General features: G+C 38.8%; 3 protein-coding genes across 5 annotated transcripts in view; 1 reads left to right on the top strand and 2 right to left on the bottom strand.

Moving 5' to 3' along the window:
• Positions 1 to 3162, bottom strand: part of ankrd12 (ankyrin repeat domain 12) — a 39276-nt gene extending 36114 nt beyond the window's left edge. For both annotated transcript variants that reach the window (XM_005729046.2, XM_005729047.2), the window contains exon 1: positions 1308 to 3162. The gene's annotated coding sequence lies outside the window, so the exon portion shown is untranslated. The remainder of the gene's footprint in view (positions 1 to 1307) is intronic.
• Positions 1548 to 25754, top strand: part of acss2l (acyl-CoA synthetase short chain family member 2 like) — a 24869-nt gene continuing 662 nt past the window's right edge. The window contains exons 1-16 of one of the 2 annotated variants that reach the window (XM_013909782.1): positions 1548 to 1596; positions 13567 to 13762; positions 15303 to 15394; positions 15556 to 15659; positions 17736 to 17808; positions 18436 to 18511; positions 19414 to 19498; positions 19807 to 19944; positions 20505 to 20675; positions 20770 to 20903; positions 21996 to 22128; positions 22930 to 22986; positions 23264 to 23344; positions 23716 to 23824; positions 23977 to 24045; positions 24202 to 25740. In XM_013909782.1, the coding sequence (XP_013765236.1) occupies positions 1593 to 1596; positions 13567 to 13762; positions 15303 to 15394; positions 15556 to 15659; positions 17736 to 17808; positions 18436 to 18511; positions 19414 to 19498; positions 19807 to 19944; positions 20505 to 20675; positions 20770 to 20903; positions 21996 to 22128; positions 22930 to 22986; positions 23264 to 23344; positions 23716 to 23824; positions 23977 to 24045; positions 24202 to 24395 (1716 nt within the window). In that variant the 5' untranslated portion in view covers positions 1548 to 1592 and the 3' untranslated portion in view covers positions 24396 to 25740. Of the gene's footprint in view, positions 1597 to 13039; positions 13415 to 13566; positions 13763 to 15302; positions 15395 to 15555; positions 15660 to 17735; positions 17809 to 18435; positions 18512 to 19413; positions 19499 to 19806; positions 19945 to 20504; positions 20676 to 20769; positions 20904 to 21995; positions 22129 to 22929; positions 22987 to 23263; positions 23345 to 23715; positions 23825 to 23976; positions 24046 to 24201; positions 25741 to 25754 lie in introns of those variants that run through there. The other variant, XM_005729049.2, reaches the window with a different exon arrangement.
• Positions 3246 to 11693, bottom strand: ndufv2 (NADH:ubiquinone oxidoreductase core subunit V2). Its single transcript, XM_005729048.2, has 8 exons — positions 11550 to 11693; positions 8641 to 8694; positions 6596 to 6658; positions 6061 to 6177; positions 5798 to 5966; positions 5265 to 5374; positions 3532 to 3608; positions 3246 to 3442 (listed from the first exon to the last, which is right to left on the bottom strand). The coding sequence occupies exons 1-8, from the start codon at positions 11589 to 11591 to the stop codon at positions 3349 to 3351; spliced, it is 726 nt and encodes a 241-aa protein (XP_005729105.1). The 5' UTR covers positions 11592 to 11693; the 3' UTR covers positions 3246 to 3348.

Below are 25754 nucleotides of genomic sequence, written 5' to 3'. Positions count from 1 at the left end.
TTATTTTAAAATGGCCAGTTAACTGTATTTACATGTGCTGTTCCTTAACAAAGACATAAAAAATATATTTTACATTTAATACTGTTGTTTTTTTTAAACTGCATGAAAAAACAGATTAATTAAACACCATTACAATATGACCATTACACTGTCTACATACTGCATTCAATATAATAGTATAAGACGAATACACAGTATTTTGTATGAGACAGATGTCACTTAAAAATACTGCCACTAGGACCAATTTCGGACTGATTCTAAAAAAAAATTAAAGCTTCATTTAACAGTGTAGACGTGCTGCAATCCAATAAAACTCTTTAACTTAACGTATGTTCAATTTCAGGTTGACGTTTCGGTTGATTCAGACGGGTTGCTGCACAGATAGCCATGTAAAGACAAGCAGCTTTTGTATCAGGCAACACACCCCCAAGATGTCACAGTCACTGCCTGGGAGGCGCAAGCTCCGGATTTCTCATAGCTATGCTAGTTCCTTGAGAGAATTTACAAATCGTAACTACATTTTACAGCATATTGACTGCTACTGTCCCGCCAAACTACGCTGGTTGTAAATAAACGAAGTGGTGTTGGCTCGATCATTGCAGAAACCACCACCCACCAACGTTAACGCCGCTCGTGCTTCCAATAATCAAAAAGTAATGTTGTTGAGCGCTAAAATTCGCAACTTGGACATAGATAATAAACACGAGCTGTGGTGTTATTTGATTAATCTGGCGGTGAAATTCGTCTTGCGAGTAAATATGTTGTCTAATGCTAGTGCTTGGCCAGGACAAGGCAAATTCAAGTTCACGTTTCGCGATTAAACAGCAACAGTCAACACAGGGAGCACAGCACAGCCCGAGACAAAAGCCCACTGCAGCTCCTTTACTGCCCTCACAACGATCCCCCTCCCCAGCGCTTAATCTAAGCTAGCTAGCGAGCTTGTTCCCAGACCTACACAGCCCCGTTGGCTGTCTGGCTGTCTGAAGCTAACCCAGCTCGCTCTGCTTCGCCCCGACATTTTCCTATCAGCGCTCTGTATCCTCGCTTTGAAAGCACCGAGCTACTAAAGGCAGTTACTGGGGTGGAAATTTCAGTTAGCGTAGAATAAGTCCTCAATGTGTGTAACGCACGTGGCGCACAACTATACCAAGCCCACGCAAACACATAACATTCCCATTTTCGCACGCAGTTTACGTCAAGTTAGCTTAACGTTAGCCAGCTTGCAGTACAACTTAGCCAGATTGCTAGGATTTTTTTACCCATCCTGATCCGAGGCAGTCAAACAAGAAACCTCGTTTTGCGCTTACCTTTAAAAGGGGTTACACGTTCCCACCGACTCATTCAGGTTCCGCTATATGTGACTATTGCGCAATATTAACAGTTAATTTCCTAAATACTGGACGTTAACCGTAGCCTACGGCTGTGTGACGTTCATCGCTGGTTTTGAAAACATCCAAGCCGTTCGTCGCTCGTCCTCTCGGAGAAAAACCTAGCAAAACATGCAAGCGTCATTTTCATTGGTAGGGAGAAATCATGTGACCACCAGAGCACCACCGAGCTTATAAGGTCTGCGTCTGCTGGATAGACTGTAGATGGGTATGTGTCAAACGGTTTAACTTTCATTTAACCGAAGCCGTGAGTAAATTCGCATCTTTAATTTTAAGAATACGCTTTTTGCTGAGACATGTTGTACGTTAGCGGTGTGTGTAGCACCTCAAAGTGGCTTTTGAGCGTGTGTATTTGAACCGAAAGGAGGGAGAGAGAGGGAGAGAGAGAACAGGAATGGGCACTTGACGTCATCTTTTCCGCTGCTGTGCTGCGGTCAGTGGGAACTTTCTCGAAGATCACGGCTGAGGTTAACAGAGGAATGGCGTTTTCCTTCTTTGTCGTGAGCATGGCTGCGGACTTCAGGCCGCAGTTTCAGTAATTAGCCGATCTGGTTAAGTCGACCTATTAGCCCGCCAATTCAGTGTATGAGCCAGCTTAGAATTGGTTGCGCAGTGACATTTGCATCATGTTGCATGCATTGCGCATGCGTCACCGTGCATAATGTTATATGTTGCAGAGAAGAGCTGGGTTGAAAGCGTATTGGTACGAGGAAAGTGGGGGAGGGGTACCGGCTAGACATGAAAACGGCCTCGGGATGGGATGAAAATGAAACGACAGGACCAGTTGTAGGAAGTGGGGTGCTGTTCAAGGCTAAGGGGGCTGTGTTTATCATGTAATGTCTTGAATGAATCAACTTTAAAGGTGTTTAAGCAGGCGGAATCTTAAGGTCAATGTGTGGTTCTTTTGTTAATAAAGTCAGTCACAATGATACTACCCACAGTCTAGTTTGGAGTATATTAATTGGACATGTACTAGATGAAATAATTTTTATATTATTCCTGTCAGAACCATCAGGTAGTCTCTACTAATGTCTTAAATGTATGTCCAGAACCAAATATAATGAAACAATGTCAATAAACCACATTTGAAATGAACTAAATAGAGGTAACATGTAGTAAAATAACTTTACAATTTAATCATAATTTGTTACACCATGCGTAGCAGCATATCTGGTGGTATTTACCGTTTACCAAAGGTTTTCTTTATGAATAAACAATTTAAATGTCACTGATCCACAGTAATTGAAAGACATCTAAAATTGGTCCACTAAAATATATTTACATCCAGTAAAATTCAGAACAAAATATTAAGGACCAAAAATGAATTTGGTAGAGCTAATGTTAATTAAAAAGGCTTTATACTTTTTGTTTTAGCATGTGTAGTACTTCAACAAACATCTAATAGCTTTAGCTTGTACTGTGAGCTTTTAATTACATGATTTTTCCATAGGGGCATACATGGTAGGAATATGCATCTTATTGTGCATGTGCTATGCTGTAATTTTGAGATGTCATATTTGAATGAATTTGAGTGTACAAAGGATGTGATTCATACTTAAGTAAAAACCCTTCATAAGGTTTCCATAGGTGGCCATCACTGAAGTGGCAATGACAGTGGAAACTGTCACATAACTTACTGAGGTAGAAATACATACTATTTATGTAGTATCACAATATGCACAAAAATACTTAGCTTTAGGCTTACATTGACGTATTAAGCTTTACTATTCCAGTCCTTTAGCCAGCTTTGCTTAGAAGTATCTAGAAATATAACAACTGCTACAAATCCTGCATTTCATGTTTCCAGTTTTGTTTTCCTTGTTGGAATCCATGTAAGTGAGACACTGACACCTTGAGAACATGTACAGGAACAATTTATTTACACAATATATCTGACTTAACCATAACAGTTTCACTGACAGCTTGCCTTTGTAGCAAGCAGAGAGTGGCCCAGAAATGTCTACAGGTCCGATCTTACACCGAATCCTGGTCCTTTAGGAGGCTCTGTCAGGGAAGTCAGTCCGCCTGCAGGCTCACAGGAGAATCGGCCACTCCTATAGAAAAAGAACAAACTTCTTCATCTACAATCAGTTCAATGACTTTAAAATTATATAAGAATCTATTATGCAAATTGTGCACGTACCTGGGTCCTGGTGGAGGGACTCTGCCTGCCTTAAGCTCATCAATAATATCCTCGATATCCTTTGGTGTAAGGTCCTCCTAGAATAAGGGATGAGAGCAGCTTAGCTTTTGGTCATCTGATGGTCCATGTTTTGATTTTCACATCCTCCAATCTGTAAGAAGATCTATTATATTCTAAAGACAGGGGAATACTTTAAATACTATCTTTGTAATTCAAAGGAAATTATGATGATTTATTCTAAATTGAATAAATGGATAAATACTACATCAATGTCAGATTGACCATGTCAGTCAGTGACTGTATTTCACCCAACAGCAACTTTTCCCAACTTTCAAAATATCTTATTGTTGATCTTTAGGACATGCAGGGCAGCACCAATTTATCAATAGTAAGATCTATGAGCCTACCAATATGAGCCAATATCAGCCTTGTTCACTAAAACAAGAATACTGACATCTGCAGTGATATTTATAGGCATCAGTGGCTGATATGTATCTCTTGTATCATATCAGTTTTCCCTGACTATAAAGTATACAGCATAACAGACAGCTAATCGACTTTAAAACAGGAAAGGATTTTTGTAATGAAGATTTTTTTTGGTTTGGCTGCAAGAGGAAACCAAGAAGAGGAAGTAAACAACAACAGAAAAACGATAAAAAGGAAAAAAAAAAAGTACCTATACCGACTTCAGCTTATTTTAAACATCAGTATCGGGCCAGAGTTTCATGATCAGCGCATCCCCAGTTTTCCAATCAATTATTTTTTTATGGCCACTAATAACTATAGCCAATAATAACTCTGACTTTAACTGTCAGTAAAGTTCAAACCAGCTCTGACAGATTTAGCTTTTTTTCCAAGTCGTGCTAAAGAGGATACAAGTGTCAAATAGTGCTTTTTTAAATTAATTATTTTATTTTATTTACAGTACAGCTACTTTATGATATTGCAGAGCTGAACCATAGTGTTAAAAATGAATGATATAGACTTGCCCAAAACCATTATGGCATTTTTTTCAAATCTCACAATGTTCTTAAGTACAAAGACTGAATCGGGTGGTCTGCTTAATTAATACTGCCTGTGTGCTGCTCCAAAGCTGCTTCTACCTTCATATTTAGAAGCCCCTGAACAACCCGACACAAGTTCAAGCTCTTATTTGCAAACTGTGTCATCCTGAGTAAAACTAAATGTGTAATTGATGACTGAATTAATCTAATCTCCAAAGGCTGTGTGTATGGCTTGAGTGTTAATTATTCACATAAGAAAATGCCAACCTCAGCACAAGGTACTCTTGGTATTAACACATTGTGCTTTTTCTCGCTAATGATGATACCTCAGCAAGCTGAGGTGTTGCGGAGAATTCCTCCTTCACAGTCATCTTTAATTGGGTAATTCACTTAAGCTCGGCTTGCAATAACTAAATGTCCCATGGTAGAATTATTTTCACATGGTTAACCACAAAAGAATCCAAAAAGAAAAATTTTGACATCACACTTGGTTCAAGAAGTTGATATTTTTCCAAACTAATATAATGAATAAGAAAACACTCGTGTTATAGCTGATTATTTCTCTATTTTTTTCTCCCTGCTCTTAATTTCCTTTAGAGTTTTCCACATGAGAGGAGAACTCCAGAAACGGTGCTCTGTACACATTCTTTGTGAAACTCGTTTGAGCTTTAATCTAATTTGGTTAATTTAGTTAAAACATTCATCTGCACAGACGACTCGAGCACTCACATAATAGTTGTCGTTGATCTGAACCATTGGAGCATTCACACAGGCACCCAGGCATTCCACTTCTATTACAGTGAACATCTTGTCTGGAGTAGTCTCCCCAACTTTGATACCTGTGGAGAATCAAATGGAGAGACGCTTCATATTCAGCTAGTCTCATCTGACACTCTACAGATTGTCTTACTAAAACAACAAATATTTTTAACTCGAGCACTAAAGCCTGACGTGCCACAGCTGTTAGCCACATATACGAGTTAAAAGGAAGAGTAAAACTTCACTATGGTTGACTTAAAGAACAAACCTTGTCCTCTATTAAATGTAACGTAGGCTCAAGTGTGTTGACAGTTTTCTTGCTTGATTTCAATCTTGTTTGATGCTACAGCTTGATATTGTTTGAATACCAATGGCAACTGTATATTTATACATTTGTTCTCAGTCTCTGTTTATCTCAAACATACACAATAAAAAAAAGTTTGTTTTCATCTGTTTTCATCTCTTCATTGGTTTCTCAGCATAAAATGGAAAAGCACTCTTACCAAGTTTGTTTTGGATGGCCTCCACGATGCTGTCTGAGTTACAGAGCATGCAGGGTGTTGTCGTGCAGATTTGAATGAAGTATTTTCCCACAGGCTTACGTAGGAACATCGTATAGAACGTTGCTACTTCATATACTCTCATTGGAGGGATTTCCAGCACCTCTGCAACCTGAAATACAAAATTTATATAAAATGTGTTCGTTATCATCAGAAAAGCTTGACGAGCATCACTCTGCTGGAAAACACTAAAAATATGACTGTGCCTTGTTCATGGCAGAAATAGGGAGCCATCCATGTTGCCTTTGGGCCAAATCCAACACGGGGATGGTGGCTGCTTGCTTGTGTCCTTCTGGGTACATTGAAGTGATCGCCTCAATCCTCTACAGTGAACAGAAAAAGATATTTTTCCATAACTGTATTTCCCATTTTTATTTTAACAATAAGGCCAATTTATACAGTGAAATAGTCCTAATATAATTCATGTACATGAATTAAATAATACTATAATTGTAGAGTACAGTACAGTAGTAGGTAGGCCATCTATCGTTGAGCTTTTTTTCTACAAAAATACCAGGAAAATACATTGTGTCTGGTGTAGTAAGGTGGAAAGGCAATTAAATAACTACTAAATTAGTTACAAAATAAAGCTAGAGACATCTTAAGCCAATCAACTTGGGTATTTCTGAAAAGAAATTCCAGCTTTTGTACAATAACACAAAATCAATACCTGCAATTATCTGCTATTATCTGCTATCAGTGCATTAAAAAAATACTGTTCAACACAGATGCGAGGCTCACCTTCTTGTTCTCCTCAGTGAACTCAAAAGGTGTGTCAGGGTTGTTGTCAGGAGTATCTCTGTGCTAAAAAAGAATAAGGATAACATTAAAGTAGAGTAGATTAAACTTTATTTATAACAGACACACACATAACCGTCTTCGGTATATAATTATCTGTGTATATATTAAATCTTGTGAAGCTTCTACTGAGGCTGAATTTTTCCTTAACAGCTACCACTTTCATGCGTGAGTAACAGATCTGTGAGCTGCAAACAGTATCTGATAAAATATTAACAGTTCATCATGTAAGCCCAGAGGGAAACAGGTGCTACTACCCAACGAGAGAACAGACTCAACACAGACAACTATTATTTCTGCTTCTGCACACACTGCCCCCTTGTGAGCAGCAAAGCTCCTTTGTGCAATAGGAAAATTGAGGAGGGAAGAAATTTAATGTTTTTTGTTTTTTAATTTAAAGCAGCCAACCAATGCATTAATTAAAGAAGAGTGTCATAAGAATTTTTTTTAAATCAAGCACAGGTTAAAAACAATGTTACTACCGGGGGACTATGGAACCAAGGAGAGTTTCCAATGCATGAAATTATCACAAGATGTTTTCGTGTGGCTGTAATGGCTCCTCCCTGGATAAATTAAGGTCTTTCGGAAAACAGATACCACTGGGATCAATCCTGCACAAACATACTGCAGAGCCGTGTCTTCAATTAATGGCTGAGCCTTTTTTTTTGCAAAATTTTCAAGTTAGTGACGCATGGACAAAAACACATCTCCAAACCCACCCAAACAGATCAGGATAACAAAAATACAGCATAAGGACAATACTTGACACTGGTGACAGTAGGTTTATAAGTTCTAAAAACCTTTGCATTTGATCCTATCAGTCCAATAAAGGAGTTGGTATAGTGTTCATATAGGCCAGGTAAGGCTGCCAAATCTTAACAAAGGTTTTATAGTCGTTTCTGAGCGTGTAGGTGATGTTTTCAAGTGGGACACATCTACATATCTCTGAGATCCATCTAAAAATAGGTAGTTGGAAGTCGGACTTCCACATAATGGTTATGCACTTTCTAACAATGCATAGAGACAGTTCCAGGAACTTCTGTTGGCTTTTTTCGTAATTGGGTACCAACCTTTAAAATCCCCTAATAAACATATTTGAGGATCTAATGGAAAGAGTAGCTCTAAAACCTTTGACATAATGTTGGAAAATTCATGCCAGAATGCCTTTACCTTTGTGCAAAAACACAAACGCTCCTCAATGCTCTATAAACTCTGGTTTATATTTATTTAATTTTTGTGGCGTGATGTAAGTTTGATGGAGATTGTTGTAATGTCTGTCTGTATCTGATATTAATGGTTACATTTAAACATTTCTGACATTATTCCGACCATCGTTCTGCCTCAATTGTTACATGCAAATCGGACTCCCACGTCTCCCGTGACCTGTGTAACCCTGGTTTTGGAGCAGCACTCACTAAGACAGAATACACTTTTGAAATAAGACAAGGTGAGGATAAATACAGTTTCTAAAAGTTTTGTGATTAAAGTCCATGCTTGTGAAAATTTGTTTATGCATACACCAAGTAAAGAAAGCTGATATGGTGTTGCTGTTTAATCCTGTTTTATGAAGCCCATCAGCAAATCTTTTTCTTAACCCTTCTAAAATGTATTAACATGAATAATTCATTTTCCAATAATAGACAAAAATTGCAGAAGTAAGTGAACTTCTTCCCCAGTGTAACTAAAAAAAACAATGTTAGTGTGACATAGTAACAGCTAGACTGACTGCGTTGAACAATGAGCAGTAACAATTAAACTTAGCAGTAATATAGATATAGATAATATTAGAAATGACTACAAATTGTTGCTGTAATTTACAAAATTTTCCATGAGCTGCTGATCTATAGTAACCCACCATGATGAGCTCACACAATGTATAAAAAAAAGCCCGTACAGCATCAGCGTGTACAGCATCCGCATGTACTCTCTGTTTTTGTCTGTCACCTTCTACACATTTTGTGCACTGAGGAACGGAAAGTGCTACTCACCACAAAAATGCCACCAGCTCCAGCACGTACAGCAGACTGATGCAGACTCCTGGCCTACAAAACAGAAGAAAACAGGTAAAATACCTGGTGATGTCATGGAGCTAAATTCAAACTGATCTCAAATGCCAACATTTCTTACAGTAAACATGCTACTTACATGCAATACTTTTGAGTGCATAACATATGTTAAAAATAATGAATCCAATTCATGACTTGCAGGAGTTCATTCTCTAAGACCCAAGTTTAAGTTGTGTTAGTTCAGCGATAACTAAAACCCCAAAATATCAGGTGGTGCAACCAAAAACATGAGGTTTTTATGTAAAACTAGGATAATGTTGAAGTAAACGTTAACTTAATTTCTATTTCATTTTAATTTCATTTTAAAATTATATGTGTGCCCTTGGGAAGTTAATACAGGTGTTCGAGTAAAAAAGTTTGAAGTGTTTAAAGTTTAAAATGAACCAGGAACTGGGAGGAGTTAAACTGCAGATGTCAAATTAACATTGTGATTTAAGATCATCTGTTAGTTTTCTAAACCTCTTATTTATTTTATTTAAATGTTAGTCTGTAGATTAAACTCCTTCAAGTCATATTTTAAACAGAACTGATGCACTTAGACATAATAAAATATGAATCTCACATCAATGACCCAAAGATTGCAAGACTAAAGACTGTAGGTAATTGTTGACTGACTGGCTCAATGTAAAAGGTCAAATTTATAGTGACTGCTGCGCCTGCCTTGATTTGTACACAACTATACTATTAATAAAACTTTAAAATACATACAGCAATAAAATGGAAGGTTTGCGCTGGGGCTGGGCGATACGACCCAAAATTCAAATTTCAATATTTTTTAGCTGGATGGCGATATAAGATATATATCTCAATATTTTTTTATTCCATAAAGTAAGAACAAAAAGAGAGTTCTTAGTTAAAGCTGTTTCCCAGATGTCACACAGGCACTTTTATTAACATACAGCATAGGTGTACATGAAAAAATTACTCAAAAATAAATTATGAGTATTTGTTAATTAATAATGCTCCATAAGTAAACTAAAACAATGTTGTTTTTGTGCATAAGAAAAAGCTCACAATTGTGCAGTCAAAATGTAAACTAAAGGACGCTGAGCATAATAACAAAGACAGATTTCACAGCTGCTCTGTTCCCAAGTTCTACTGCGTGACTGACAGCCTGGAGTTTGAAATCCGCTTCGTGTCTCTGAACAGGTGCCATTTATGATCCTTATACACACAAAGTACGGTAATATTACGTTGAAGCACAGTACGTATTTCTCCACAGCTCCGTAGTTTACCAAAGTCGTACTCAAACATTTTTGACAGATTGCTGAGCGCTGTGTTCCACATAAAATCGGTTCGCGATCATCAAGCACAACCAGAATTCATACATCAGGCGCGCTGTCAACTTTTGAGAAAATGCAAGGATTGTAGGCTGTGCAGCCCCTCTGGGCTGCATGGCGTTAGCGTGGTTAGGTCGTTAACACGTTGACGCCGTCCAGCTCCACGCACGGGGCGATGCGCAGTAACTCGTTAACGGAGATTTGCCGTGTCCATCTTGTCGCTGCCTGTAGGTGAAGCTATGGGGGAGGAGGAGTTGTGTTCAGTGAAGGAGAGGCGAGCCAGAGTAACGTTGCGTAGAGACAAAAGTGGACGAAAGAGAGGCAAACTTGCGGCTCCACAAGTATAATTAAAACGTAACATATACTATATCGATATAAACGATATTTTCACATCTTATATCTCGTATAAAAATATATCAATTTTTTTTTAAACTCGATATATCGCCCAGCCCTAGTTTGCGCCTAAAGTCAAGATTTTTGTTTTCTAGTATGAGAAAAAAATTATTTTGAGAAATCTTCCTCTAAAGCGATGAAGTGGAATTAAACTAAAATGTTTGTTACTGGAAAATCTTATTTACATAAAGTATGACACAATAGTGTAAAGGTGAGTAAAGTTGTGTAAAATAAACCTCTTCGTGTATATTTTAACGTTTCCCACTAGTCCGAAAGAAGATGTGAAAACTAAATAACCCCAAATCTATAGATTTCTATTTCTAGTCCACTATATTTAGAAATTAATTGTACTACGTTTATACTACTGAATTTTCTTGAAATCTGAAGCTGCGAACAATTCAACATCACCATAATATTAAATATACATCTTGTAACACATTATGCCTTATTATTAAAGTTTAAGCTGCACAGCTGTATATAAAACAATTAAAATGAGTCCCAGTTGCAATGTTGGAGTGATTATACTTATATAATCAAAATTTATGATCTGATAGTACGATGTGTATGACTGTGAAATGTGACATTCTGCATAGTGAATACCTTAGATAGCTTAAGTACATGTACAGTAACAAATGTGTAGAATTACTACTTTACTAGTAGAAACTTTGCAGTATAATTGATATTTAACAGATCTAAAGCTTTTGCAAGCTGTTATTATACACAAAACTTCTTGTGCTGAGCCACTTTTACGTAAATCATTGTTTTATGTAAATTGCAAACAGTGTTATCTGATCCAAGTTTCCAGCTAGATTAATATTAAGTGATTAATATTGCTGTTTTCCCATACTGTGAATTTACAGTAGCCATGCAAGCAGTTATATAGGGTGAAGTTAAAGCCAACTGCATGTACACGAGCCTGCTAAAAACCCATTCTAGCGGCTATGTTTTCCTTTCGCTGCACATTTTTCCAGCGATCGCCTTTTAAAAGTTTGACAGCAGAAAGCTAATTTAGCTAGCATGCTAGTGTTACCCAACGTCATTTTGCTGAGCGGCCTCCACTGCATGCCCTTGTGAAGAGTCATAGCATTTTTTTTCCTCCAAGTTATCGTAAATTGCACCCAAACCTTTCCCCAGATCCATAAAAAATCACAACCGTACCGCCTGCGACACAGCAGAGCGAACAGCAGCAGACAAAAACATCTTGTCGCTTGAAGTTTGGTCCCGGTGCGTTAGGAAATGAACGGGACAGCGGTAGCCACCATCAACACAAGCGCGCTCAGGTTCGATGCATACTGTCTGACGCACGACGTGACGTCTGTACGTCTCTGCGCTTAATCGATCCCAGATTCAAGTTGGAGCTCAAAGTCAGTCAACGTTGAGTGTTTGCGAAAATTTCTTCTACATTCAAAAAACAAAATTATGCAAATATATAATGAACATTGTTTTTCTGTTATCATATTTTAAATTAAAGAGTACAAGAAATAAAGACGCAGTAAAAACGGTCAAACAAAATTATACAAAATGCTTCACAACAAACTTTTAAGTAATATCTAATATTACTTTAATAAACGTGCTCATTAAAAAGACAACATACTGCAGTAAAAATACTGATATACATTTAGTGGGATTACGTCTGGGATCTCTCTGAGCCTCTTTTTGTTTGCTGTGGTGATGAACAGGTTGACAGACAGAGGTCAGGAGTCTTTGTATATTCTGATGTAGTGAGAGTTGGTAGCAGGTGGGAAAGCCTGGAGAAGTGGAGGTATGCACTCCAGGGAAAATGAATTATAGTCAGAATAGAACACATGTGCACGAATGAAAAAGACTGTGGTGAGACCTGCAGTATTTGAAGACGGTGTGTGTAACAAAAGGACAGGAGGTAGAGCTGGAGGTGTCAGAGTTGAGGATGCTCGTTGGGAGCGACCAGGATTAACAAGACTGGAAATCACTGCGCCAGCAGAGCGATTCGTGGATGCAGTGAAGCAGGACAGGGAGAATGTTGACGTGACATAGGCGGGATAGGGTGAGAGGAAGATAAAACGCTGTGGCGACCCCTAAAGGGAGCAGCTGAAAGTAGAAGCGGACATTATATAATTGCGAATAATAATTTGTCTCAGGTTAAATTGTTATGACTTATTTTCTACCGAGTATAAAATATTTTTATTATTTCTGTATTTGTTTTTGGTTCTTTTAAGTTTTTCACATGTGTTTTGGAATATTGTTTTCTTTTCTCTAAGGATATTTTTTAACTGTGCTATGTTTGCAATGTCAGAGGATTAAAGCAAAGCAGGGTGGAAGCAGGGGTTTTACAGTGAGCTTTCCCATAAGCAATTTATGTATTAAAAGATTAAGTTTTATTAAATGTTAGTGTTAAAAGGATTCAGGAGCTGTCTCTCACAGCAGACATGTATTGGGGATTGGGCAGGGTTTGTTTGTTTACTCTGCAAGTGAATAATTGTTGCATACCTCTCTATTATTATTATTTTCTTCTTTTCACCAACATCACCCATCAGCCTCCTCCCTTCAAACAAATGTTTGCCTGAATCCCCAGCATTTATCCTGCTGGGGGTAGACGCCTCCTTGTCCTCCTCCACCACCCACTTGCTTAGAAACATAATGTGATCAGCAGGCCAGGGATGGCTCATCCAATGAAAAAGTGGGAGTGCTGCACTCCATGAGCTGATTGGCTGCCCTGACTCTAAGCAGACTGAGCCAGAGCCTGCAGATCAGGGATTAGGGGTGGGTCTTTCTGCATGCTGAATTGTGTTGGTTCAGTACAGGCCTTGTAGTGTTCTTACCTCACCCAGGAGGATTCAGACAGACCAGCAGGGACTCAGATTATACCATTTTCTGACTCACTCTCCAATGATATAGGCCTGTCTGCATCTGTACTTCCAAAATGGTTGTTCCTGAGTCTCAGGACAAAATGTACTACCCTCTTAATGACCTGCAGAAGGATGCTCATGTGCCTGACTTTAACTCATATCTGGCATTGTACCAAAAGTCTCTGGAGAATCCAGAAGGTAGGTCAAACTTGTCTGTATTTTTAGTGCAGCGCTTGCAGCGCTTCCTTGCCATTCATATCTCTTTGAGCCTGTCTGCATACAGTATCTCTTTGTGCTAATCTGCCTTATCTGCATCCCATAACACCGATAAAAGGTATCCTCTGTTTTAGCTTTCTGGAAAGAGGTTGCTGATGAGTTCTTCTGGAAGAAGCCTGCAACAGCACCGATGCTGCAATACAACTTCGATGTGACGAAAGGGAGCGTTTATGTGAAATACATGGAGGGAGCCAAAACCAACATGTGCTATAATGTCTTGGACAGACATGTGAGGGAGGGGAGCCTTGGTGAAAAGGTTGCCTATTACTGGTAAGCACCAGCATGCCCCCAGAGGAAATAATAGCTATGATGGGAAATGCTGCCTGGAGTTATGCTAAGTATTCCAGTCAAAAACAACTGCTGTGTCCCCTGTGCTGACCCCAGAACACCAAAACAAACCACAGGCAGCGCACATCACTACAGCAGTGCTTCTTCTTCCTGTCAGAAGCAGAAGATAAAAATTTACAGATTTTATACACTATCTGTCCAACAATTTCTTATTGTTTTATAATGCAAAAATCTATTTCTATTTGATTAATCAACTACAAAAAGTCTAACTAGAGCAACTAACTTCACTTGATAGACGAATGTACACACATTACATTTTTAAACTTATTCTACCTTTAAATTTTAAGTCATTTAAATGATTTGAACCTGCAGTTGCGTGCTGATGACCCCACGTCTTTGTCATATTACAATAAAGCCTCTACTTTATGATGTTTTACTATTATATTATGACAGTTATTATTTGCTCTGTCAGCTGTTTAAGCTTAGCAAGCAGGAAGGTTGTTCTGCACGCTCAGCAATGTAAGGGTTCAGTGGAACTTGGCATACTGGAAATCACCTGTAGGAGAGCATTAATGCTATTTACACTAAAACAAAGCACTTGTATGATATACCTGCTCACGTGTTTGCCGTGACTATTTTAGTACACTCTGTAAGGAAACTATAACTATCAGCTGTGGTGACAAGTTATCAATTTCCACATGGTTTGTTTTGAGCAACAGTTGATCACTCATGTGACTTTAGCTCACGCTTTGTCCAAGTATAATTTGAACAACTGTCTAAACTGGTAGAAGAATGCAAAAATTTTATTTATTTTTTTTAAATAGAACAGCAAAAATGCTGCAAAGATGGCCATTTCAACAAAAATCTGGGGCCGTGAAAGAAGTTTAAGTGACAAATCAAAAATAAACACATATGAAAAGTAATCTGCTTCTATAGTATTTGTATAGATTGGTATAGATTAAATATGGGAAATTTTGATTATCTCATATTTTGGCAAGTGGAGTCATATAAATGTTGGAATTAAAGAGGTCTCATGATCGACCCCTGTGGAACGCCATGTCTGAATTTGGTTTGCTCTGCTGTACATTTTCCCAAAAATAAATAAAGACTTTGACAACATATATGCAGGCTATTTCACATAGAGCTGAGTTACAACATTTGCTATCACATCTTGAAGTCATTTCTCAGTTGCAGAATTTCATCTGTGCAGTCATTTATTTCATCATTCCCATTTGGCTTGGTACCATGCTTTCTGCTGCCCCTTCAAGTGTGCCAAATTGTTTTCCAAATAACTATCCTGACAAACATCCAAGCCTAATATAGACTTAGCAAAAACAGGAACAGGTTATCTCTACTGTGAACTCAAAGAACTCACCGGACAACACTGTTGGGGAAAGTGGGAAAGTACTTTTGTGTGCAATTGTTTACCAAAACAGACGAAGAGACCTCTGTAGCATCACAGACAGGTTTTGTAATACATTTATACATTTGAAAGTTTCTCTCTTGTGTGCTGTCTTATCAGGGAGGGAAACTCACCTGATCATCAAATGGCCATCACCTACAGCCAGCTGCTGAGCCATGTCTGCCGCTGTGCTAACGTGCTGAAGCAAATGGGTGAGAACCTGAGCTTATGGTCATGTCCATGATTAGTCCATAATTATTTAGTCCATGATTATAATACATAAGTATAGCTTTACAGATTTTGCTGTCAAACTTAGTTTCAGAGATACAGAGTGGTAGTAACTTGTTTTATATGTATATATATTTTTATTAAGGTGTGAAGAAGGGAGACAGAGTGTCTATCTACCTACCGATGATCCCAGAGCTTGTGTACACAATGCTGGCCTGTGCCAGGATAGGTGCTGTTCACTCTATTGTGGTAAGCACTATTATGACTATGCACCATATGCAACAATTTTACAAAACTAAAAAGTCTCTTTTTTTCCTGTCCAGCATTCTCTAATATCATATGTGCCATCTGCATGGTGCATTTTTGCAGACTGTCAGGAAGTAGGCTGCTGGTTCTTGCTGCTCTGATTTCCACAAGAAAACATTGTCTGAACCCGAGCTGTTGCTGCTGTTAGTGCAGACTGCCCTGCTCCAGTAGTTTATCAGCTGTCTTCTACATGAACACAGCACCAGCAGCACCTGCACTTAGTATATAGGTCAGACAGTTGCTGGCTGTTTCCAGTTTGAGAAGGCACTAGAGTCACTGCAATTCTGCAAGCAAGCCAACACTCTTTTAGATATTTAACCTTACTCTTCCATGCAAAGGTTAGTAGCTCTGCTTAAAATAACTCTAGAATGTGACTCCAAAGTGGGCGCTTTTTATAACTCGCAAAGGCTGGCAGAGTTAGATATAAGTGACCTTGTCTTTGCTTAGTCATTGTTGTATATCGTCCAACTCTCAGTTTTGATCTGATTAATTTACTTTCGACAGGAACAACACTTGGCATGGCAACATAACAATCTTTGGGACAGCGCCAGCCTTTTAGATTATCCCGTGACTGCTAATATTAATCATGAATGAGCAAAAAGGATTGGTCCATGGAAACTTGCAGGAGAGCCAATGCCAATCATGCAGTGACATTTTGCTGAGTCCAGAATCCTTAGTGACCTGATTCATAATGCTTCATCAACACTGAAACTTTATGCTCTGTGAACCATTAACCTTGTCCAGATATCCAGACCTCCTGTCTGGATTCTATGTGAATGACAGTCATAGAAAAGAGCAGTTAATGTCTGTCTGCTTTGTTATGTAAAATTCAACAAGGTTTCTAAATCTGTAAATGATGATGAGAAGGAGCAGCATGCTCCATCACGGTGTAATATCAGAGACATAACAGCTTAGTTTAGGATTTTAGAAGGCTCCACACTCCTTACAACTTCCAGCCTTTAAAAAAAAAAGGCTCAGTACTCAGCAACATCTGCTAGTCTGGCTCAAGGGTTCTGACTCAGTTTTAAATTTGTAAATGATGTTTCCTAATAATTATGATCTATTTCTCATGTTAGTTAAAATAACTTACACACACTAAATAAAAAGCATTTAAAGCTGCTATATTGAAACAAGTTGCAAAAAAAACCTCTCTCAGCAGCCATCCTTTGCTACCTAGTCAGTCCCAAACAGGCAACATACACAGTTATTGAGTAGCTGATAGGCATTAAAGTGGAGAATTTGGCAGATCAAGAGCCAGTTATTTCCCTCAAGATCTGGTATAGCTGAAACACGATGCTACAGTCAGTGTGAGTGAATTGCTACAAACACAGCTCCAAATATACATTAAATGTTGCTCTATGTTGGTTGGATGATTTTGTGTAAAAACCTTATTTACACCTGCCGCAAGTGCCTTAAAATGTAGTTATTTAGCCAGTTCTTCATTAAGATTATCAAAACAACTTTATTTGGAGGTAAAACCAGGAATTCTTCTTCGTTTGGTCTCCATTTAGGGGTTGCCAAAGTGGATCATCTGCCTCCATGTTTTCTCTCACTACACCCATGGCCCTCTTCTTTGATCTTCCTCTTTTCTTAATGCCTGGTAGCTTCATCTTCAGCATCCTTTTTATCCAATATATCCTCTATCCCTCATGTGTTTTTGTCAATGCCCCCATCTTCAAAGCATATATCATAGCAGGCTTTACTACCATCTTTAAACCTTCTCTTTTACTCTGTAACAACCCGTCTCCATCCTGCCTGCACTCTTTTCTTCACCTCCATTGTGCTTCGGATGAACCGATTCAAAGCAGCCCAGGTATATAAACTCATCCAGCTTTACTGCATCTACTCCTGGCTTCTTCACCTCCTCCTCTCCAGTTGCTCTTTCACCTGGTCCCTATTCTCACTAGAGAAAAAAACAAGAATTCAAAAGTGCTTTCTTTAAAAAAAAATCGTGCAAATGCTCCTGAAATGATTGTTTCTGTTATCTAACGTCCTCTGTTTTTCTCTTTGCATGTTCAGTTTGCAGGTTTCTCCTGTGAGTCTCTGTGTGAAAGGATTGTGGATGCCCAGAGTAGTGTACTGGTGACAGCAGGTAGGTCTTCAGGCAGCCAAGTGTTTGTCCTGTCCCTGCGTTTCCCAAGGTGTGGCAGAAGGATAAACTGTACATTTTATCCATTTGCACACATCAGATTACGATGTAGCTGACTAGTAAGCACTGTTACCACTCTGCAAGACAATCTTAAGTTTATGCCTTTGCAGGGCCTTTCTGTTTGAGTTTTCTCTGTGAGCTCTGATGTGTCAAACAGAACGTTAGGTTAATGCTGCCCAAGTTAATCCAAGATATTCCTGCAAAAGAAGCTCTTGATGTTAAGAGTTTCACTATCTGGTTATATGAAGAAATACAAAGGAACAAACATAGCTTTGTTTTTGGTTTTAAAAGTAGGACTCAGCACAAAATTAAAAACAATCAAAAACAAAAACCACCAATCTCTATTCTAAACACTGATTAACTGTGCTTGATGTGTACATTGTTCTTTTGTGGTCCTCACTCATTCAGTAGCTCCTAATGTGTCTGTTTAAAACACGTGTGCCAAATGGCAGCATCACAATGAGATGTTTTGTTTTGCCAGAAGCTGCAAAGATGATTCCCTGCTGTTTACTTTTACTTCTTCATCATAGCTCTCTGCCTCTACCTGTTCCTCCCTCTGTCTCCTGTCAGATGGTGTTTACAGGGGAGAGAAACTGATCAACCTGAAGCAGATTGCAACCGAGGCTCTGGAGAAGTGCCGGGGAAGGTAGCTCCTGCTTACAAAGCCTACACTTTCCCAGATTTCAGTAACCACCCTTATTTACACTGGCTGCAGCTGGTAATGAAAGTCAGCCCCTGGAATATGAGTCATTGCACACACAGACGCACACACACAGAGCAGTCAGCTGATATCAGAGATGTTAAAGAATCATACAGCAAGGCTTTTACATTAACGAGGTTGCCGGGCAACATGGAGCACCTTTATCAGGGAAGCCCAAGCTGCTCTGCTGCTATAGCAACATGACTACGAGGAATGTTAGCTGAGAAGCAAAGCATGCTGGGAAGGATTATGGGAGTATCTGGGGTACAGATGTGGTTAGAGGTAACTTTGAGGCCATATGTGAAAAAAATCATTTTATGTCAAATTTTCATACCAACCCTAACCTCTGTTATAATTACCATCAAATCACAGTATTTACTTTATTTACTTAAGTTACTGTTATGGTGATACTAATACAGAGTTGAGAAACATGAGAAAAAAACATAAAGCTCAGGAACGTTTATGTGTATGTGGGTCCCCCATCTATGGATCCCCTGAAATTATATAATGTATGCTTTTTAATCTTGTGCACAAAGTATACATACAAGATTTGTGCTGTTCACAGTGACCTAATATAGGAAAGAACTGCGTTAAGTCTACAAGGAGCAAACAGCAGTAATCACTTCCAAAAAGAAACTTTTTTTTGGATAAATAACTTGTGGACACATGACAAAATATTTCATCTCATGGGACTTCAGGCGCTCGACCTACAAGAACCAAGATGTGACCCCAATCCAGTATTTGCAAATCCTTGGAAAGCAGAGCAGCATGCATGCACTCAGTATCCATTAGGCAAAGACTTTATGCTTTTACTACCTTTCACTGCTTTTCTTTTTTTTCTCTTTTAGAGGGTCAGCTAGTGTCACCAAATGCCTCGTCATCAAGCACCATGCACTGAAGACAAAAAGTGGAGGTGCATGCAACAAACTACAGGTTCGTCAGCTCGAAAAATGAACACAAAGTGACAAACACATATTTGTCACATTGTAAAACGATTCTATAAACATATTTATGTCTTTATTTGAATAACTACAGGGGGGGGGGGGGGGGGGGGGAATATATTTCAGAACCAAAAAAATGGTTCTGTCATATTTTTCCAAATATTTAGCCTTTAGCTCCTCAGGGCATTCTAAATTAGAGTTGAAATTGGCATGTTGCACGCCTGCTGGTGTGCTTGGCAAGCAGCTGTAATGATCCGGTTTATGAGTTTGATTTGTTCCCTCCTGTTGTGGTGCATTCAGACCCCCTGGGACTCACAGTGTGATGTTTGGTGGGATGAGGCCATGAGGGACTCCTCTGAGGAGTGTGAGCCCGAGTGGCTGGATGCAGAGGACCCGCTCTTTATTCTCTACACCAGCGGCTCCACCGGCAAACCCAAGGTGAGGCAGACGTTCACATGCAGGCGAGTTTTTTTCCACAAACACAGCAAGAGGCATGAGGGAAATCTTATCATTTACACAAATCGCAGCATCTATTTATTACTGTGATAAGCCTATAATGACTTTAACCGGGCCAGCGTTTACATAATCTGCCATGAAATAGTGAGAATTAATGGTTTTCTGTTGCTGAGAGGCACAAATGTAATCCTTGAAAGTTATCTGCAAGCTCCACTGTTGTATTTGTGTATTCTATTTGTGTGTGTGTGCGTGTGTTGTTATAGAAAACACAGAATTTATGGATTTTTCTTTTACACAGACATGTTTCTTTCACTCAAGACATAAACTTTAACTTTAAAATGTTATGGTTTACCTAATGGGCACTTGTTTTTTATTCCAAACAAGAATTCGCTTTCCCACTATGAGAGCGTGTAAACAGAACTTGACTAATATGCACACAGAAACACACCTCCATACACATCTCCTCTGCCAGCATTAACAGATCCCTTATTTTTGCTGTCTTCTGTCTCCTTGTTGACCTATTTTTTGCTCACTTGAAACAGGGTGTTCTCCACACTGTTGCTGGATATCTGCTCTACACGTCGATGACCTTCAAGTACGTTTTTGATCATCACCACGATGATGTGTACTGGTGTACAGCCGACATTGGCTGGATCACCGGACACTCCTACATCACCTACGGTCCACTTGCAAATGGTGCTACGAGCGTCCTAGTGAGTCAAATCAGCAAGGTGTCACATGTATAGAACATTAAACAAAAAATGGAAAACCAAACCTCCGTGTGCATGTGTCTGCATGTTTTTGCAGTTTGAAGGTATCCCTGTTCACCCCCATGTTGGCCGGTTCTGGGAAGTAATTGAGAAGTACAAAGTGACCAAGTTTTATACAGCTCCTACAGCCATCCGCCTGCTGATGAAGTATGGACGAGAGCCACTACAGAAGTATGTGGACACATCATCTGCTGCAATAAATAAATAATTACAAACAACGTTAGCTCCAAGATATTTTGGCTTTAAGGTCACAGTTTTACTGGGGAAGTGGTGCAGTTGATGTGGGGCCTCTCTTGATTTGGAAAGACCTCCGTCAACTTGCTCACTTCTTATATAACAATTTGGTTAGTGTGTTTTCAGATTTAGAGCTATGACCCAATATGGGAACAATTGAAACCTCTTCTTATAAACTACAGGATAAAAACAGAAGACACTGAGTGTTTAAATAGATTTTTCTTTCTCTGAACAAAGAGACAAACAACAAACAAATGGTTTATTTTAACGAAATATTTTAACTAAGCAAATCTAACTTGAGTAGTATGACAAAAACTTTAAGGGCTTTAATCTGACTATTGATAGACTGTCATATTTGTACTAAGTTAAAGCTAAGTTTAACATCTTAGCCAAGTACTTATTGTAAGCATTGGCAACAAAAGACCTCTTTCAGATTATTAATTTATCATATTATTAATATTAACTATGTGATACTTTCAGCTGCTGCCTTGTCACAAAGAGTTCCCACAATAGGTACCACCACATTTAATTTGACAATTTTATTCCTGATGCCCACAAGTGGAATCCCACTAGCAACCTTTTGCTTGCTAAGCTAATGCCTTAACTACTACTCTATTAGCCAAGCATTAGTATGAGCACATTTTTAATATTTACTAAGTAGTGATAAAATAAAGGCTTAATTTATTTTGTTTAGTTCATGAGAGTTAACATATGTACTAATATTTGAAATCGTGTTTGTTAATATACTATGTTTACATTAATAAGGATTAATGTCTATGCTAGCTTTGCAGCGAGTTAGCATAGCTTAGGAGTTGCTTTCAGTCTTTGTGTGAAGCTAAGCTAACCTAAACAGAGCACAGTATCAACATTATGGTAAGGCTAAAACAACATAGAGCACTGAAGTTGTAGTTTGAAGGTGAGATTGTTTCCTTCTTTGTTGTCAGTAAGGAAGTTTAGACTTTGAGCTACAAAGAGCATGATAAATACCACGCAATGATGTAATCTAAGGGAAATCTTTTGATTTGTCAGGTATGACCTCTCCAGCCTGAGAATTCTGGGTACTGTGGGTGAACCCATCAACCCAGAGGCGTGGCAGTGGTACTATGAAGTGGTTGGTCAAGGCAGATGTCCCATCGTTGATACCTTCTGGCAAACAGAAACGGTAAGAAACAAGAAACTGACTACAGCGGTGTTATTAGGAAGTCGTACTCAGGCGTATCGCTTCAGAAGAACTGCAGGGTCTGAAACAACTTTTGTATGATGAGCTGGGATAGCTCTTCTCAGGATGTGTAGGTGTTTAGATTCTAAGATGATGCTAGGTATGCGTCAATAGGGATAAAACGATAAAAATATATAGTACCTCAATGCGGGATTTTCCCAAACCAGTCACATATTCTTCCTGTTAAATGGGATTTTTTCCTTTCCACTGTCGCCAAGTGCTTACTTGTAGCAGATCATTTGAATGTTGGGGTTTTCCTTTATATCACTGTAAGGTCTTTACTTTACAATATAAAGCACCTTGAGGTGACTGCTGTTGTGGTTTGCTGCTATATAAATAAAATTGAATAAAATATTTGGAAACGAACATGGAAGTAACATAAGAGAAAAACACTGCTCCCACAATATTGAAATACAACAGTTAAACTACAGTATATAAAGTCTTGTAGTAGTAGAAGAATTAAAGGTATTAATAATTTTAATTGAATTGTAGTGAGAATATGCTAAAACCTTTAAAATGCCCAATAGGAAAGTAGTCCTTTTGATAATCAATGACATTTAAAAAAAAAAGCCATGACTGGGATTGTTTTATTTTTGCTTGCTTTCTTTTTCATAGGTGGGCAACAGGCATCCCAGCCCACCCATAGATACACCACTGATTGATTATATTCTTACAAGGCATATCAAATGTTTTGCTTTATTACCTCTTTGTTGCTGTGATGTTTTATGTTTGTTTTCTCCTTAGGGAGGTCATGTCTTGACTCCTCTACCTGCTGCTACACCGCTGAAACCAGGCTCTGCTGTAAGTGATAACAGTTCTTCTACGCTGACATTTCTAAATCTAAAACATACCTGCATGTGAGGACTGTCATTAGTTCAAGTCGTGCTGGTATGCAAGGGTTTTTCCCTGTGCGCATGAAAATGGCGAGCATGATTTAACAAAAGCAGGGCAGGAAATGCAGCCTGGTTCTCCTTATTATGATCCAGATAATGATCTGGAAGAAACGCTGCAGCTGCAGGGGAGTTATTAAATGAAACAAAACAGTTATCTCACATTAAATCCAAAACTCATATTTCAGACTTTCCCTTTCTTTGGGGTGGAGCCGACCATCCTCAACGAGCACGGAGAGGAGCTGGAAGGTGAAGCTGAGGGTTATCTGGTAAGTTTCAATTCAACGCAGCCTCATTTCTTTCTGTCACAGTGATCGTATCGAGCAACAACGAATACATGTAGAGGAGAGGAAGACGAAAACGATGTTTCACTGTTAATGTTGGCCAATGAACCAGCAGCATGTTTATTATCTAAATGTAATCAAATACTTTTAGATTTTTTACATTTTCATTTACATTCTTCATCTTCTTATGCTTTCTGGAAGTATTTTTCCTGGATGTGATGTTTATTTTATTTAAAAATAGTTTAAATAATTATATAAAAAATTAGAAGAAGTTTATTTTTTTGTTGTTGAACTCTTCAGTGTATGGATGCAAATAAAATTTCAAAATAGCAATGGCAGTAACACCTCTCTTTCAGGTATTTAGGAGGCCGTGGCCTGGAATAATGCGCACTGTGTTCAAGAACCATGAGCGCTTCGAAAATACCTACTTCAAGAAATTCCCAGGCTTTTATGTGACTGGAGATGGTGAGATCCAAGAATCAGCCCTAGCTGGCTATCACTCCCAGGCTGAATATTACTCAGGATAGAGTTTTAGTTTTCAACATGAACAATTTCTCATTAAAGCACCAAAGTGAACCACGAGACCCCATATAAAGTTTTGTTTTGTCCTCTCTCAGGCTGCAGGCGAGATAAGGACGGCTATTACTGGATCACAGGGAGAATAGACGACATGCTGAATGTGTCAGGTACGGTGCTGTCCCTCAGAACTTATTTTAAGGCTGTTATCTAATTGACATAAATAACTTTAAATCTTCTCAGCACATTTTTATTTATTAGCCTCTCCAGGAAATTGTGCTATTCATCTCTGCAATGGCCTTGCATATCTTTCCCCCCCCCCTCAGGCCACCTGATGAGCACAGCGGAGGTTGAGGCGGCCTTGACGGAGCACGCAGCTGTGGCGGAGGCTGCGGTGGTGAGTCGACCTCACAAGGTGAAGGGAGAGTCCCTCTACTGCTTTGTCACCCTCAAAGACAGCAGGGAGTTCAGTCACACGCTGGTGGATGAGCTCAAGAGACTGGGTGAGACCTTTGATTAGGGTTAAAGTCCACTAACATTCATGCGTCTTTGTGTATCAGTGGTCTCTTGTTTTGCATTTGATCTAAAATAAAATGTTAAATTAAATACAAATACAACTTCTGCTGGATTCAGTCCTGTGAAAAACTAAGCAGTAACTGTGCAGTAACTTGGCATAATTGTTTTTTGTAAGACTTTATCAATCTCTCGTACCTTTGGGAAGAACCCTGGCCCACTCTTCTTTACAGCGTTGTGTCAGTTCATTGAGGTTTGGATAGGTTTGTTGCCCTCTTATGGTCCCGCCACAGCCTTTCAATCAGGTTTAAGTCTGGACTTTGACCCGATATTTGCACCTTGATTCTTCTCTTTTTCAGCCACTCTGTTGTGGATTTGCTGGTGTGCTTGGACAATTTTAGCCAAGTGTTCAGCTTTTGGACAGATGGCCTGATATACAAAAAGAGTTCTTGGTGGATAAAGAAACTGCAAGGTGCCCAGGTCCTGTGACTGCAAAACCAGCCCAGATCATCTCCACTTGACAGTTCGTGCGAAGTGTTCGTGCTGTGTTTTTTTTGTTTCCCAATGTGGGGTTTGTACACTTTGGACAAACATCTCCACTTTGGTTTCATTTGTCCAAAGAACATTTGTTAAGATGCAACTTTCCTAACATAAGCTGTTCTTCCATGTTCTTTTTGATAGAAGAGGCTTTCTCCCGCTATTCCTCTTAACCAAAGGTATACCTATTCAGTCTTTTTCTAACTGTACAGTCAGAACATTCAACATTTGACATATTAATCGAGGCCTGGACTCTCTGACATGCAGCTCTTTGGGTTTTTTTTGCTAGCCTTGGGGTGAATTTGTTTTATTGAGGTGGTCAATGAGATGGTAATTAAATGCTACTTACCCACTTAATTGCTATGGAAGCAGTAAGGATGTACTCGGTTTTTTGCAGGACTGAAAATTAATACAGCTTAAGAAAACTTGCCCAGTTGTGGTAAAAAAGACATTGTCTGGTCTAATTCTTCTTCTTATTTTTACTTCTTTATCAAGAAAGACCAACAGTAAGGGATACACTTTTGTCAAAAGGTTAAAGTGTCTTTATTATAGTATCTAAATCACTCAGGACATTGAAGTTGACTACATGCTGTAAACCGAAAACCTAAAAAAATACCCTTTGGGGGTATAATACATGGGTTTTCAAATAAGTTTCCCCAACTTTTTTATGCTTCCTGTTTCTGCACCAACAGAACATCGTACTTTAATACTTTTATTATTTGGCTTTGAAATAGCCAAATATGAAAGTTCATATGCAGTTCATTTACAGCCAACTGTTTATGTTACAGGGTAAGTTATTTTATTATATGGTAAATGGCCTGTATTTTTA

This window comes from Pundamilia nyererei, unplaced genomic scaffold, assembly GCF_000239375.1.
Source record: "Pundamilia nyererei isolate P.nyererei 1_Seehausen unplaced genomic scaffold, PunNye1.0 scaffold00031, whole genome shotgun sequence".
Classification (NCBI taxonomy): domain Eukaryota; kingdom Metazoa; phylum Chordata; class Actinopteri; order Cichliformes; family Cichlidae; genus Pundamilia; species Pundamilia nyererei.
Note: the sequence above shows the minus strand (reverse complement) of the source record. Positions and strands in the feature narration are given on the sequence as shown.

Bases quoted from the DNA above. Each gene is read 5' to 3' on its own strand.
- ndufv2 (XM_005729048.2), bottom strand. From the start codon at position 11,591: ATGTTTTTGTCTGCTGCTGTTCGCTCTGCTGTGTCGCAGGCG. The intron at 8,695-11,549 runs GTACGGTTGTGA...TCTGTTTTGTAG, and splicing joins GCTCTGCTGTGTCGCAGGCG to GCCAGGAGTCTGCATCAGTC. The intron at 5,967-6,060 runs GCACAGTCATAT...TTTGTATTTCAG, and splicing joins CTATTTCTGCCATGAACAAG to GTTGCAGAGGTGCTGGAAAT.